The sequence below is a fragment of the Chelonia mydas genome, chromosome 8 (assembly GCF_015237465.2).
Source record: "Chelonia mydas isolate rCheMyd1 chromosome 8, rCheMyd1.pri.v2, whole genome shotgun sequence".
In the NCBI taxonomy this organism is placed as follows: domain Eukaryota; kingdom Metazoa; phylum Chordata; order Testudines; family Cheloniidae; genus Chelonia; species Chelonia mydas.
Genome location: NC_057854.1, coordinates 88,740,706 through 88,755,346, shown reverse-complemented (window position 1 = coordinate 88,755,346; position 14,641 = coordinate 88,740,706). Strand labels below are relative to the sequence as shown.

The 14,641-nt window shown below is 42.5% G+C and overlaps 1 protein-coding gene across 2 annotated transcripts in view; it reads left to right on the top strand.

Moving 5' to 3' along the window:
• The first annotated feature begins 8,887 nt into the window (after positions 1–8,887).
• The window catches only part of ROR1 (receptor tyrosine kinase like orphan receptor 1), a 268,064-nt gene continuing 262,310 nt past the window's right edge, over positions 8,888–14,641 (top strand). Inside the window, exon 1 of one of the 2 annotated variants that reach the window (XM_043520888.1) lies at positions 8,888–9,170. In XM_043520888.1, the coding sequence (XP_043376823.1) occupies positions 9,074–9,170 (97 nt within the window). In that variant the 5' untranslated portion in view covers positions 8,888–9,073. The remainder of the gene's footprint in view (positions 9,171–14,641) is intronic. The other variant, XM_037907262.2, reaches the window with a different exon arrangement.

The following is a 14,641-nucleotide window of genomic DNA, read 5'->3' as shown; positions in this document are numbered from 1 at the left end:
ACTTTCAAAATCTTCTAGCACAGTATCATTTCGTCAATCAAGATATTAAACAACATTAGTTCAGTCTCCTAAAAGATTATCTTAGTAACTTACTCCTCTCTGTGCTGAATTGTTGAGGGTTTAGATGCATGTTTTTTTAAACAAGTAAGATGACACATTGGCTCCATTGATGTCAGTAGGCATATTGCCATTGGCTTCAGTGGGGGTCAGGATTTTGCACCATATGTTTTGCAACAGTGTAAACCCAATATTTTAATTTAGGCAAGGCCTTCTTCTTAAAGCCATTACCACCATCTTTTCAAGCTCCACTTCTGCTGATCACAGGAAGGTCAGAGGCAAAACAGCAACAAAATACACACAACATTTGCCTCCCAAGACATCACTAAAAAGCCAGATACTTATAATTGCACATAGGCTAGCTAGGCGAACATTTGAAAGTATTACCCACATCTTCCTTCCCCCTTTCACGCCCCTAGCCTGTCGCGCTCACTTGCCATGTCTTGTTTCAAGTTAGTGTTTGTCAAGCGCCCAGCACAACGGGGAACCAGTCCTGACCGGGGCCCTAAGGCACCACCACAATACAAAAAACAAATAAGAATAATGAATGATAACCTGCAAACCAATAATGTGCATGTGTTACAGGAATGCAAACTTGCTAATGAGGTAGCCTCAGCTTCCATTTCTTGACTCTCATTTCATCCCTGTATTAATACCATATATTTTTGAGATATTTATAAAATGTAGAGCATAGAGTCCTTGTGCTATACATAAAATTCCAGTATAGTATAATTTATCACACATACCTATGAGGGGGAGAGAGCTGTCATCTAATTTTGTCTGTTGTGTTTTCTGTAGTTTCTTGCCAATTTTCAAAATATTCAGGATCACAGACTGAAGTGAGCTAAAGTCCAGGATTATACTGAATTCTCTAAATGTGGTTTGTTTAAGGCTAGATCCTGCCCTCTCTCTTCTGGTACAGGGCAGGGGTCCAATCTAGCTGTGAAGGAAGTACCTGTTGCCCTGCCCCATTTCCCTCCACGTATACATGCACCCACCTAGCCCACTCCACAGGATCCTGCCTGTCCATAATGATTCAGACAGGGAAGGGTGGTATCATCAGCCAGCATCTGAGCACTGACCATGCATGACTTGGCTCTCAACAGTGGCGGATCAGCCACTGGGCCAAAGCCCCCAATGCCCCCCCATCCCGGCCCTGGCAGAAGCTGGGTGGGGGCAGCAGAGGAAGTCTTCAGCGCCACCCTGACCCCATCCCCGGCAGAAGCCAGAGGGCAGCAGGGCAAGCCCCAGCCCCAGGACCCCTGCTGTGACCCTGGGATTGGAGGAGCTCTTGCTACCTGATGCAGCCTCAGGGCTGGGGGAACTCTCACTGCACACTGCAGCCTGGGGCCATGATGGGGGTCAGAGCTTCTCTGGTCTTGGGGCCACAGTGGGGGGCGGAATGGGGGGGACCCTGGGTGGAGCAGGGCAGAGCCCTGGGGAAGGGACAGAAAGGGGTGGTGCCGTGGATGGGGTCACATGTAGCGGGGGTGGAACAGGGGCGGGACCACAGGTGGAAGGGGTAGGGAGGGGCCCTTAACTTGCTCTGGCCCAGGGCCCCAGGAAACCTTAATCTGCCTCTGGCCTTCAAGTTCAACTACAAAACAGTAAATCAAGTATAATTCATTGTCTGCAAAAAGAAAAGGAGTACTTGTGGCACCTTAGAGACTAACAAATTTATTTGAGCATAAGCTTTCATGAGCTACAGCTCACTTCATCGGATGCATTGTCTGTCTTTCAACACCTGCTCCTATTAAAAACACCAGCATTGATGCCAATGGCTAAATGAAGGCATTTGATTAAACAAGGGATATTAAATATATGAGGTTAGATGCCTTAATAGTACGGAAAGCGAAAGGAAAGTCTCTGGAATATTGTGTTTTATCATGATAGCCAGTTTGAGCATTGTACTCAAACAATAACAACAAACTGATAAACACAGTGCTATAATGTTTTACTATAAAAACAATGTACTCTCATTTCTCAGGTTGGTCATCTGTATTTGTTTTCTTAAACACTGTCTACATCCAACACTCACAAGAAATTTAACTTGCTGAAAAAGAAAACATAGTAATACGTAAACTTTTATTGTCTGAGTCTAGTCTAGACGTGGTTGATATTTTCAAAACAATCTAGAGGATTTAGACCTATAGTTTCCACTAATTTTAATGGGATAAATTATTCTTATTGTTTGTGATGCAGTAGTGCCTAGATGCTTCAATTGGATCCTTTTTGCTAGACACTTTGTGTATATATATATTATAAAAGAGAGTCCCTGTCCCAAAGTGTTTACAGTCTAAGCAACGATCCTCAGACTGTTTGGAAAATGTCAACCATTGTTTTGTATCTTATACTAGGATTTACAAATCCAAGTAAAGGCCTTGGATTAATACTGCACGTATTTTCTCTCCCTTAATCTTTGGCATTTCCAGAAGCAGAATGAACCTTATCCTAAAATTCTAGCTTATGTAAATGGGAGTTTTGAATGAGCAAAGAAGGCTGGATCTGGCCCCAAATGATTGAAACATACCAATAAAATATGGTTTTATTAGTGAGATAAGGAACTATGAAGTGGACAATGGATTTGGGAAAGGAAAACAAGGACATTTTTGTAATGTGACATGATCCTAAGAACCAGCTTTGCCAGTATTTTTGTAATGTTGCTCTTTTAATGTGTTGTACTTCTGAGAACATTCTCTTACAACATTTTTCTTAGCATCCCCTTGTTAGCTTTATTGTGCTTACAAATCATTCCCAGACAGTGGGCTTCTTCACTCTCTTTTCATTTAAAAAAAAATTGTGTAATGCTTTTTCTCTGCGGGAACCAATTCTGCAACGATATCAACTACAAGCATTTTGTTGTTTTAAAAACATGTAGATGTTCATAAAACAGTTGCTTCTGCTCCCCAGAGTGACCCTTCTGAAGTTTTATCTGAGAATTACATCACCATGGAATCCAGTGGATTAGGAAGGAGAAATCTAATCTAATCACTATAGCCAAGCAGTGGGTTTATGTTTGCCTTGGTTATTCTTTGCCATTATGTACTTACGAATACTCTGTGCTATTGGTTTTTCTTTTTTAATATTCAGAGTCTTGTGTTTTGCTTGTCTAGTTTAGTTTTTGTCTTTAATATATTTTTAGTTCTTCCACTGTGGCACATTTCAGATTTCCTGACTGCGAAATGTTAAGGGAAAAATAGGAAAAATATTTGTATTGACTTCGGAATGCTTCAGATTAAGAGCAGATGTATTCTGTATTCCCAAAACGTCATTTTAACTTTCATTTCTGTGCTGTGCTGAACTGTCTTCGAGCCAGGAAGTGATTTATATTTGCTAATAGAATGCAGTTTGGTAGACATGCAGCTAAAAATAAGTGTTTTTATGTTTTATTGCTATACATTTATTTGTTCCTCCCTTCACATTGAATATATCTGATCTATTTACTTCATAGATCTCTTTCATATTAAATGCACTGCAGTGATTCCCAACACAATGGCTGAGAAGAAGGGTTGTCCAGAGCTGACCTGTAGTTCAGTTCCCTGCTCTGCACAGACTTCCTATGTAATCTTTGGCAAGTCACTTAGTCTAATTTACCTCTGTGCCTCAGCTTGCCATCTGCAAAATGGGAATAAAAATACTTCAGTACCTCACAGGGGTGTTGATATTAGCATAAATACATTAAAAGACTGTTAGGTGCTCAGATACAACGGTAATGGGAACCCTATAATTACTGAAAATAGATAGCGATCATCAACGTTTTATATGCATGCAGCCTCAGTATTGTCTTCTTATTAAGAAGGCTGATATGGTTTGAGCTAGTCTTTAAATGCCCATTGCAGATAATGAAGATATATTATTGTTACTCCTTTTGACCTGCATGGTTAGCCAATATTCGGGTCTTGTGTTGTTTCTGTTAGGAGCAGAAATTGATGATGGAGTCAGGTATTTCTTTGATGCAATCCTATTTATTTACAAAGTATGTACACAAAGTTCTGTTTACAGTAACACAGTAGGAAGCAAGCAACAGGAGCCAGTATTTTTGCTCAATATTCCAAGCCTCTTGTTCCACACAGCATTCCACCCAAACAGCTCTCTGACTTAGTTTTTTTTTCAGAATCATACTACAGGTCCTTCTCTGCCTGTCTCTGATGCCTCCTTCCTGCATCCCCTGTGTGTGACTCTGGTGTTTCTGACTGCATCTGTCCACACAGAGCTCTAACAAAACAATACCCAGCCCTCTGCATTTGCATTCAGCCCCCATAACTCAGCTCCTGACCAGCCTTGCCAACTTCATGGTTATAAACAATGATGCAAATCATGGACCCTTGGAATTTTATGTTGGCAACTGTGATAAAACTAAAGGAGTACTTGTGGCACCTTAGAGACTAACAAGTACTCCTTTTCTTTTTGCGGATACAGACTAACACGGCTGCTACTCTGAAACCTGTGATAAAACTCTAACCTTCCTGGTCTAGGAGCACATGCCCCCAGCCTGAGATAAAGGAGAATCACCATTAGAGTACAGGCACAAAGTCACATTGTGATTGGTTGACTAGACCCTTTTTATCATGTGCACAAACTTCCAATGGTGCACAGCTGGAGTCTCATCACAAATACCCAAAAAACACCTCTGCCCATTATATTAAGTGTGTGTGTGTGAGGCAGGGTTCGATGGGTGGTGGGGAGGAAGGGTAGAGTAAAAAGTGTGTTAAAATGTCACTCCTCATTCCCAAAGTGTAGGGTGACCATATGTCTCATCTTGCCGGAACAGTCCCCTTTTTGAGCCCTGTTCCGGATGTCCCGATTTGTTTGGCAAAACTGGGCATTTGTTCTGTTTGCTCTTGCTAGCTGATCATCGGTTGTCAAAAGCAAATGGGACAAATGCCCTGTTTTGCCAAAAAAGTAGGGCGCTCCCTCCTAGGGGGATGATGAGGAACATTCGGTGGGGCAAGCAGCGATGCCAGGCAGCAGGACTCGGGTCGTCAGTGCCAGCCCCAGGCGGTGGGGCTCAGGCAAGCAGCAATGACAGGTGGCTCGAGCCAACCCCATGTGCGTGGGGTGCTCGGGCGAGCAGTGACACCAGGTGACTTGGGTGAGCCCCATGCGGAAGGGCGTGGAGGGCCTTGGGCCAGCCCCTCATAGTGTCCCATTTTCACTTTGGGAAATATGGTCACCTTACCGAAGTATAAGGCAGCACTTTGTTTTCCTTTCACGAACATTTAACTCACTTTTTAGTCTAAAAGCTAAATTGGAAGATATTGAATACATTACTTTTTTTTTTTTTTTTTAAATAAAATGAGTTGAAAATGGCTGCTGGGCTGCAATCTGATGCTGAAAAGGCAGTGGGCCCTCCAGGGACCTTTAGGTTGGATATTAGGAAAAACTTTTTCACTAGGAGGGTGGTGAAACACTGGAATGCGTTACCTAGGGAGGTGGTAGAATCTCCTTCCTTTGAGGTTTTTGAGGTCAGGCTTGACAAAGCCCTGGCTGGGATGATTTAGTTGGGGATTGGTCCTGCTTTGCGCAGGGCGTTGGACTAGATGACCTCCTGAGGTCCCTTCCAACCCTGATATTCTATGGTTTTATGATGACATGACTGTGGGGACAGAGAGAAGGGGCCCAAACAGTCTAGGAAACCTAAAAAAAACAAAAAAAGAGAGTTAGAAAAATTAACACACAAATATTTTCAAATTAGCAGAGAAAAAGTATTTATAGCTTTCTCCTAATTACTAATCCTGCTTATTCTTTTTACTATAAACTATTTTTAAGTGTGGGGAATACAGCTGTACAGCCCCAGCAGACTATTTTTAAAAGAATTTTTTAAAAAGATGTAACATTAACCAGCCATGCTGCATTAGCTCTCAGCCACTCCAAGATGTACATTGTAGCAAATGGTGTACTTTTCAGGTATGGAAAAGCAGTCAGCTTTCTGTGTTGTTTTCTCATACATGCCCAAACTATACACTAATAGCCTCCGAACACACATCATCTCATGGATTATTGCTACACTATCTATTAGCTATATAGGACCCATGATCCACAACTGAATACTGCTTATTCTATTTAGAGCATTGTAGGTGTGGTTTTCCATATACACAGTAGCCAGCTTGTCCCAGCACACTAAAGCCTGCTATACCATAATACTGTGAAACTGCTTAACAGTTTCTAGATAATGCATTGTCAGTATTGTTTTGATGTAGGGGTTTTGAGATTCATTCTTCTAAAAACACCAAGAGATCTGTAGAAGTGATTTTTGTCTGTCAGTTTGGAGTTGTTCTGGGTCAATTAGGAGATAAAGGTGAAATATCCAGATGGATGCTGCAAGGTTCAATAAAGTAGAAATTCTTCCTCAGGGCAGGCAGAGTTGAACCCACGTTGTTTAGGGTCAGAGACAAAATAACCTTTTCCTGCAGTTGTGAATTAGCTCAGAGAAGATCTTTGTGTCAATTTTGCCTCCTTACTTTCAGATAAAACAGCATCCACTGGATCACTAACAGAGCCAGTTTTATTTAACATTTTAATTAATAAGCTGGAAGAGGGAGTAAACAGCTGCCTCAGTGAAATTTGCAGATGATAATACAGGTGTTCCAGATAGGTGTTATACAGATAAATTTTATATAAATATAAAATACAGATAGGTGTTCCTAAACCCGTCAAGGTCAGAGAAATAATAAAAAAAGGTGCCTGGAAAGATTAGGAATATTGTCAGCAATAACAAAATAAAATTCAGCCTGGAAAAATATAAATTAATACATCTTGGGAAAATAATCTGGAACGTGGATATTTAATGGGAGGGAGATGCTTAGAAAGATGAATGGATTGCAAGCTTGCATTGAATTTGCTACAAGTTATCATGACAGCAACAAAAAAGCTAATGCAACTTTGGGTTGCAAGTGCAGAGTACTACTGAATACAGAGGCAGCAGTCCCTTTCTATTTGGCTACTGAGACCTACAAATGTGTATTTAATTCTGGGCACCTCAAGTGCCAGAAAGATGTTGACAAATGGGAGTGAATTTTGAGGAAGCAACCAAAAAGAAGGAGATGGATCTGGAGAGAAGATTAAAAGAATTAATACACAGCTTTATTAATAACTAAGGAGGATGCAACAGACACAAGTATCTGAATGTGTAAAACAGACAGGAAGAGTCAGAGTTGTGCAGGGTAATATAGTGGAGTCTAGCTGGGAGTAGTGAGATTAAATTTAATCAAGGGACATTTTGGCTGCATATGGGGAGAAGGTGGGATCTATTAGACTTAAGGCCATGCTGGCACTGATACCCTAAGCAATGATGGGACTGAACCTCTCTCCATCATTTCCCACTCCCTTCCGACCAAATCACCCCAGTCAGCAAGCTACCACATCTCCTATTGTTGCTATTTCTTCTCCTTGAAAGTTCTCCTTGCTTTGGCTCAGTTGTGTGCAGGGCTTGCATTTAGATCCCAAACATATACCAGAATCCTTTGCCTTAGGATCCTTAGCTTTGAATAGAGGTGACATGTAACTGTTGATAATGAGAGGGAGGGCATAATTTAAAGGTTCTGGAGGTATGCAGCAGAATTCAGGGCAGGGCATATAAACCCTGGCAGAAATCTGGGAGGGGGGTGTGACCCCATGTGCCTCCCGCACATGAGATGCTCTTGGCTTTGAAGTGGATATTGCAGCAGCTGGTGCAAAGGATTCTAAGGCATATTTGGGCATTAAAGTTTACTGATGTACATGACTAATAGAGAAAACAGGAACCAGATGGCAAACCATCCACAGAAAAATAATTTGGGACTAGTTTTGAGTGAGTGATCCTGGGAGTCCCAGTGACATTTTAGCAGTGCCTTAGGTGGACAACTGCTTAACCTATGGTCATCTACGATTAGAGCAATCTCTCCAAAAAGGAAGTACTGGAAACTCCCGAGACATTAGAGGGGACAAGGAACAAGAAAGTGGCCAAAAGAAACAATTCTGTACTGGATTGGGGCTCCTTATCCTATGGAGTGTGACCCCCCAGGGGTGCCTGGAAGGAATTCCCAAGGATCACACCAGTTGCTTGGGGAAAGCAGCGTGTGGTAGGACTGGGGTGGGGCCAAGTCCTTCCTGCTGCTGTAACCACCCTTCCCTGCCCGATCCACCCCACTGCACTACTCTTCTCCCCCTCCTCAGCGCAGCCTTCAGCGGGGGCCAACGGTGAGTGCTCCCAGAGGGGCGAGGTTGCCCCAGAGCTGAGTGCTATAAGGGAGAGTAAACCCACGCCATCCCTTCACACAGCCACCCCCACCCCCATGCTGGCAATCAGCCCCTGGCTCCTCGCCAGGATCCCAATTTGGGTGGCTCCTGGCCCTGGCAAGAAACCCGGGATGGTTTGAAGTCCTGGGGGGCACAGAGACTCACTGGACCAGATGACCCAATAGGCTTATTCCCTCTCTCATGGCGGGGGGAGCGATCCAAGGGGAGGAGGCTCCCAGGCACCCCAAGTTCTCCCTCTCCCCAGGGGGGCTGGAACAGTGTTTATAGCGGGGCTGTTGGGAGCCACTGACCCAAACTGTCAACCCCATATGTGATGGAAACCACTTCAAGCCAGGGGGTGCGGCAGCTCCCCTACTTCCAGCCCCCGCGCCTTCCCTTTCCCCGGCTCCCCCCAGCCCGCTCCTGCCCGCCGGGGCTGGCCCTGGGGCTGTGGGGAGAGGCTGGCTGAGGCGCAGGCGGAGGATCAGCCGGGCCGAGGTTGGGCAGGGGCTGGGAGTGACTCGGCAGGGCCGGCAGGGGGCGCTGCTGGGCCAGGCTGGGCCGCCCGCCGGCGGGGGGGGGGTGCCGGGGCCGGGCTCTGAGGGGAGGTTTTGGAAAGTGACAAGCGAGGGGCTGAGGGAGGGAAGCCGCCGCCCCCGCTCAGTGCCCAGCCGGCGTGGGGAAGGGCTGGGAGGGCAGAGCCCCCCGCCCCCTCCTCCGGCACAGCGCGGCGGGGAGAGCTGGCCCGGGCTCCGGGCGCTGTCCTGCGGATGTCGGAGTAGCGCGAGCCGGCTCAGGAATGCCCCGGCCGGGCGGCTGGGAGCGGAGCCTCCCGCTGCTGCTGCTGCTGCTGCTGCGCGCGGGGAGCCTGGCGGAGCTCGGGGGCGCAGCCCGAGGTAAGACGCGCCGCGCTCCCCGGCGCCGCCTCGGGCGGGCCCTTGGGACAGTTACCCGCCGCCGCGCCTCCCCTGAGCCTTCCCCGGCGCTCCCCGCTCCTCCATCCCCTCCGCCCGGTGCCCCAGCCCGGCCCCCCGCGGGGCGCCCTCCCGCTTTGCGCGGGGCAGGGGGCGCGGGCGCCGGCCGGGGCGCGCTCCGCTGTCATCTGGGCGGAAAGAAGGTGTTTGGCTTCGCTCTCCCCTCCCCGCCGAAGAGCCGCAGCCCGCTTGGCTTGGCCCCGCGCCGGGGCCGGGGAGTGCGGGAGTCTTTCCGCCGGGCTTTGCCTTTTTGTGAATGAAACTGGGTGACCCACGAGCGGAGGCGACCCCAGACAAAGCCCCGATTCACCGATTGTTCCCTTGTCGCTTCCAGCCTTCCCAGCTGCCCAGCCCGGAGAGGTTGGAGGAGGAGGAGCAGCAGCTGTGTGTGTGTGTGTGTGTGTGTGTGTGTGTGAGTTGTGCACTCTTTGCATTTGCAAAGTACGGTAAAAACGGGGTGCATCTGGGCATTGGGGCTGAATGTGGTTTCTAAGCCGCAATCTGATGCATACTTCATTTGGACCCTCTTTAAAGACAATGGCAACATTTCGAGTAAAGCTAATAAGAAAGGCAAAGCGTATTACCTTCCCCTGCGGGAAGCCGTCAGTGCTTCCCTCTCCTCTCTGTGCTGGGACACAATGAAAGGGAAGATGAGCTGCTCCTGTGGATACAACTGATCCTTTCTTTGAGGAGGGGTGAAAAGTTGATTCAAGCCGTCAGGGTGTTGGGCTTCGCTTTAATATGCAATCTGCAAGAGGCAACCCAGTTTGAGTCTCCTTGGCAGGATACCTGTGTCTGGTTAAGACGCCAGAAAGAAACCCCTTTTTGATTGTGTTTTTAAGCTGTATTTAGAAAAGCACCGACACAGCATAAGGGTACCAAGGAGAAGGAGAATATCTTTTCAAGGGGCAACACTGAACAAGAGGCCTTTTCAACAATCCATAGACATTAGAATGTAATTTTTTTTTTTATTAACCAAGACTAACCTGGAAGCTGCTTATAACAGAAATTGTATATATCTTTGGGACAGATTCTGATATCGTTACTCCCTTACTGCATGAATAGTCCCATTGATGTCAGTGAGGCTATTTACATAGTACGGAGGTATTCATCGTAACTAAGGGTACTAGAATCTGGCTGTCTATGATTAAATGTGTATCAGTTGATAATTTATTAACTGGGTTTTGGAATGAAGGGGAGAGTATAACCAGGAAGCAGACAGAAGTAAAAGCTTTAACATCAATTTGTTCATCCTGAAGAATATCCGCTGAGGAATTTTAAATCTACAATTTACCTTTCCCGAATTGCAAACATTTTAATCCAGTAGTTAGACAAAGTTCTGTTAGGATTTTAAATTTCACATCAGTATTCTTCTTCTTGAAAAATACAGTAACCAGGCTCTTTCTTAAGAAACATATTTGGCTTATTTTCCTCTGATTCCAAGCATTCCTATATTCCAGTTAATGAAGTCAAGTTTTATACTTGATCTGTACTTAATTGCTTTATAAAAACATTTTGCAAGAGTTTGACTGAGTTAGCTAAATGTAACTATTCCTAGGCATTTCATTCTGCTTTTGATATTTGACTTAAGGTCTGTAAGGTAATATTGTCGATGATGATTTGTCTTTTTAGTTCCAGCAATGTGGAATGCTTTGCCATCTTACTGCATATATATATAGTTCAAGGGCAAATAGTTAACAATGACCTTAAAGCAAATCTCTTGTTTAGTTTTAACCAACAATATTTGTGATCCTTTCATTTTAATATTGTTTTGTTTTATTTTTAATTGTAGCCATTTCAAGAATTTTAGATATGAGTCATCATATAACATATACATAAAAGAAATGGAGGCTGATAGCCTGGATTGGCATTTGGTAAAGTTTGCATATTTAGGCTAAGATATTTAAAATGACTAGCGATTTTGCGTGATTTTTGAAAGGCTTCAAAAAATGCTGAGCATGCATAACCTAAAACCAGGCCCCTGGAAGGTGTGTCAAGTTGGTCAAGTCACTTTTGAAAATCTTGGCCATAATGTATATTCAAAAAAGAAAAATGTACAGTAATGCCATGTTAAATACTCAGAGGTCAAGCAATGAAAAAGTTAAGGTTTTAATAAAGAGACAAGGTGGATGAGGTAATATCTTTTATTGGACCAACTTCTGTTGGTGAAAGATACTAACTTTTGAGCTACAGAGAGCTCTTCTTCAGGTTTTAGGGCCAACATGGCTACCACAATGCTGGAATCAAGGTTTTAATAACACCAACGGCCATATTGCACATGTTATGGAATGGTTGCCGTTAAGAAGTCAACTGTTATCAACAGTTACCACACAGTAGTCTGAGATTATCCCTATCTTTCACTATGGCCCTGATTCTGCTGTTGAATCCGTGTAGATGGATCCTATTGATGTCAATGTGACTGTGGGTACAAGGGTCTAATCGTACACATTTAATTGCTGGCCTACACATTTCATTGGTCTAGCCTTAGAAAAGGAGTTCTCTGACATCTGTGTGGTGACAGCTGGTAATGTTGAATTTGAATGTCTTCTGTGGAATATTTTATGTATATTTAACATCATAAACTTTAAAAAGGCTAAATTAATGTTACTTTTTCATTTCCTGACCTTTTAATGTTTAAATTAATAACCTTAATGTTACCTTAACATGAGGGTTTTTTTTTAAATAAAGTAAAAGTTAAAAAAAAAACCAAATCCAAACCTTATGATGATCGATCAGCAGAGTTTAAGCCCACAATTTGCTCTCTTGGATTTTCTATAAATTCTGTAGGAGAGAGGCTCTATTTGTACTACTTACAAGCTGTGTAGGAGCATAAGGATTTAAATACAGAATCAATGTCTGCATTGAAATATTGTCTGTAGAAATATTTGCTATATTTGTAAACTTTTCTCCTAGATATTAATTAGTGTTAATTTGGTGCCAGATTAAGTATTGTATTGCCTCAGATTAGAAAACATTATCATCATGCAATGAGAAATTTTTTAATACATATAATTAATTTTTGTTCTGAACATGTAAGGATCTAGACCGCAGTGAAGATTTGCTAACCTGAAAATCTTGAATGATAAAAATGTAGCAGATTTTGAGTTGTGTAAGCAAAAAGATATATTACCATTTACTTAAACTAAGTGTATAAAACTAAGTGTAGAAGTGTATAATTTAATTTTTCCATAATTCAAAAATGGGTGAATGGATTTCTCCACTCCCCACCCCTGACTACTACCACCAAAAAAAGTCCATGTGATTTGACTGAGTCTATTTTTTCAGACCTGTGAAAATAAGACCTTTAATGAACATGCTTATATACTGGTAATTTTAACAACTGTAAAACTTTCACTATCAGGAAAGCTTTAATATTGATTGATTGGGAATCCAAGGTCCACTTGCCCATTCATCTACATGATTATTATTTAATATTCACATTACAATAAAACCAGAGCCCCCAACGTGTACAGAAGCTACCATAATAAATCCTGTTCAAATATTTATAAAGACATGGTTTTTGCTCCAAAGAGTTTATAATCTGACATCCTGATCCTGCAAGCTCTTCAGGATGAGTGTAAATTAATTCATGTCAGTAGTCAGTTCACTAGGACAACTCATATGAGTAAAAATAAGTGAGTCTTCAAGCATATGTAGGACAGAGGCCTAAAAGTCCACTCATGTCCACTTTGGGTTACCAAATAATCTAGTTGAGACATGATCATGTGATGTAAACTAGCTTGCATAGTTGTCTTTCTAGCCATGCTGTCTAATTGTTTTAAAAATCGACTGACTGGTTATTGACTGAGAAAGGGTCACATGATCTTGTGAGCTAAAATAGAAGCATTTTGGCACATCATAAGCCTGCTGCATCATATTTAGTACAAAATCATCTTTGTGACATTTAAATGTAACTCAAGCTCCCTGCAGAATTTGAACAAAGTTTCTTTGCTCTTCTGGTTTTTGTTTTTGAAGGGTTGGCAGCCACAGTGCAGGAAACAAAACATAGAAAAAGCAAATTAAAAGCAGCATGCACATAAACGTAAATAATTTATTTTTAAATGCTCTTCCCAAGTGCACTGAGAGGTTGGCCCAACAATGAGTAAAACCACAAAGTTAGTGTGAATATGAGGAACAGAAATTCTATAACTTGGCTTTTTCCCCTCGCTCGTCACAGTATTTGTGATGGCTATTGTTATTACAGCGCCAGCTTTATTATTGTTGAATATCATGTAGCTCTGTGAGCTAAAGTAGAGTCATGGCAGAAGCATCATGAATAGGGTAATACAATTTTTATGCATAAAAACATAGATCCATAGACTGCGTATTTTAGATAATAGGAAAAACTGTTGCCCTTTTGGAAAATTAACTCTAGTGGATTAGCATTCCTCCACCTTTGATTAGGAGTGCTATACCGCAGTTTTTCATCCATAGGGCAATAGTTTTCTATTTCAGTCAGTATGCATTATATGTTTACAAACAAATAAAATGTTTCTATCATTGACTAACAGTGAATAGAAAGATGGAAATACGTTTTGGAGCTGTTTGACTGACTGATTTTGGTATCTGGCATGTCTATTCAAAAGTTGCGCTAACTACAAATGAATGATTAGAATAATAGTTTGTGTATTACTGTAATTATGTCCACAGAGAATGGCGTGCTAATTATATACACATAGGACATTTTATTTAACTTAAGCCTTTGCAAATGAGATCTAGGCAGTGGTCTACTTAAAGATTCCTTATAGCTCTTAAATACAAATATCTAAAGCTGGACAAAAAACCTTCCCTGAGGTGTGACACTAGATACTGTTCTTCAGAGACATCCACAGAAATGCAACAGCCTTCTGAGACACTAAAAAGCACCTCAGAGTAGAAAATTCTTCAAAAATCTCTAACTAAATGCAGCTGCTTGTAACATATAAGCTATCTTGCATGCCAGAAATATCCAAAAAGGTAACTAATACAAAATAAAAAATAAATAGTGTATCCCTTCCAGGTCCTGTCCCACACTGTCATCTTGCTGTAGTGAGCTCAGTTATGAATTTTATGTTTAGAAATGTGTGTGATTTTTAGAAACATTGTTTCTAAATTTACAGATTTAAACAATGTTGTTTAGAAATCTGGTAAACTGTGGTCTACTTATAAGCCAGTTATTTTATGCTGCTAAAAAGGTGTATTATTTATTATGTCAGTGTAATGTACCAATCTTGCTATAACTATTAGAATAAAGCTGAGCAGAAAATACCCACCAGTGTTTTAGAGGTGAAACTGCTATGTGAACCATAGATAAACTAGGCAGATCATATCATGGTCTGATCTTGGCAAAGGTAGTAAATTTCACACCTTGTCATTCATTAATAAAAAGAACAATACAGTGATAAAATAGTTCA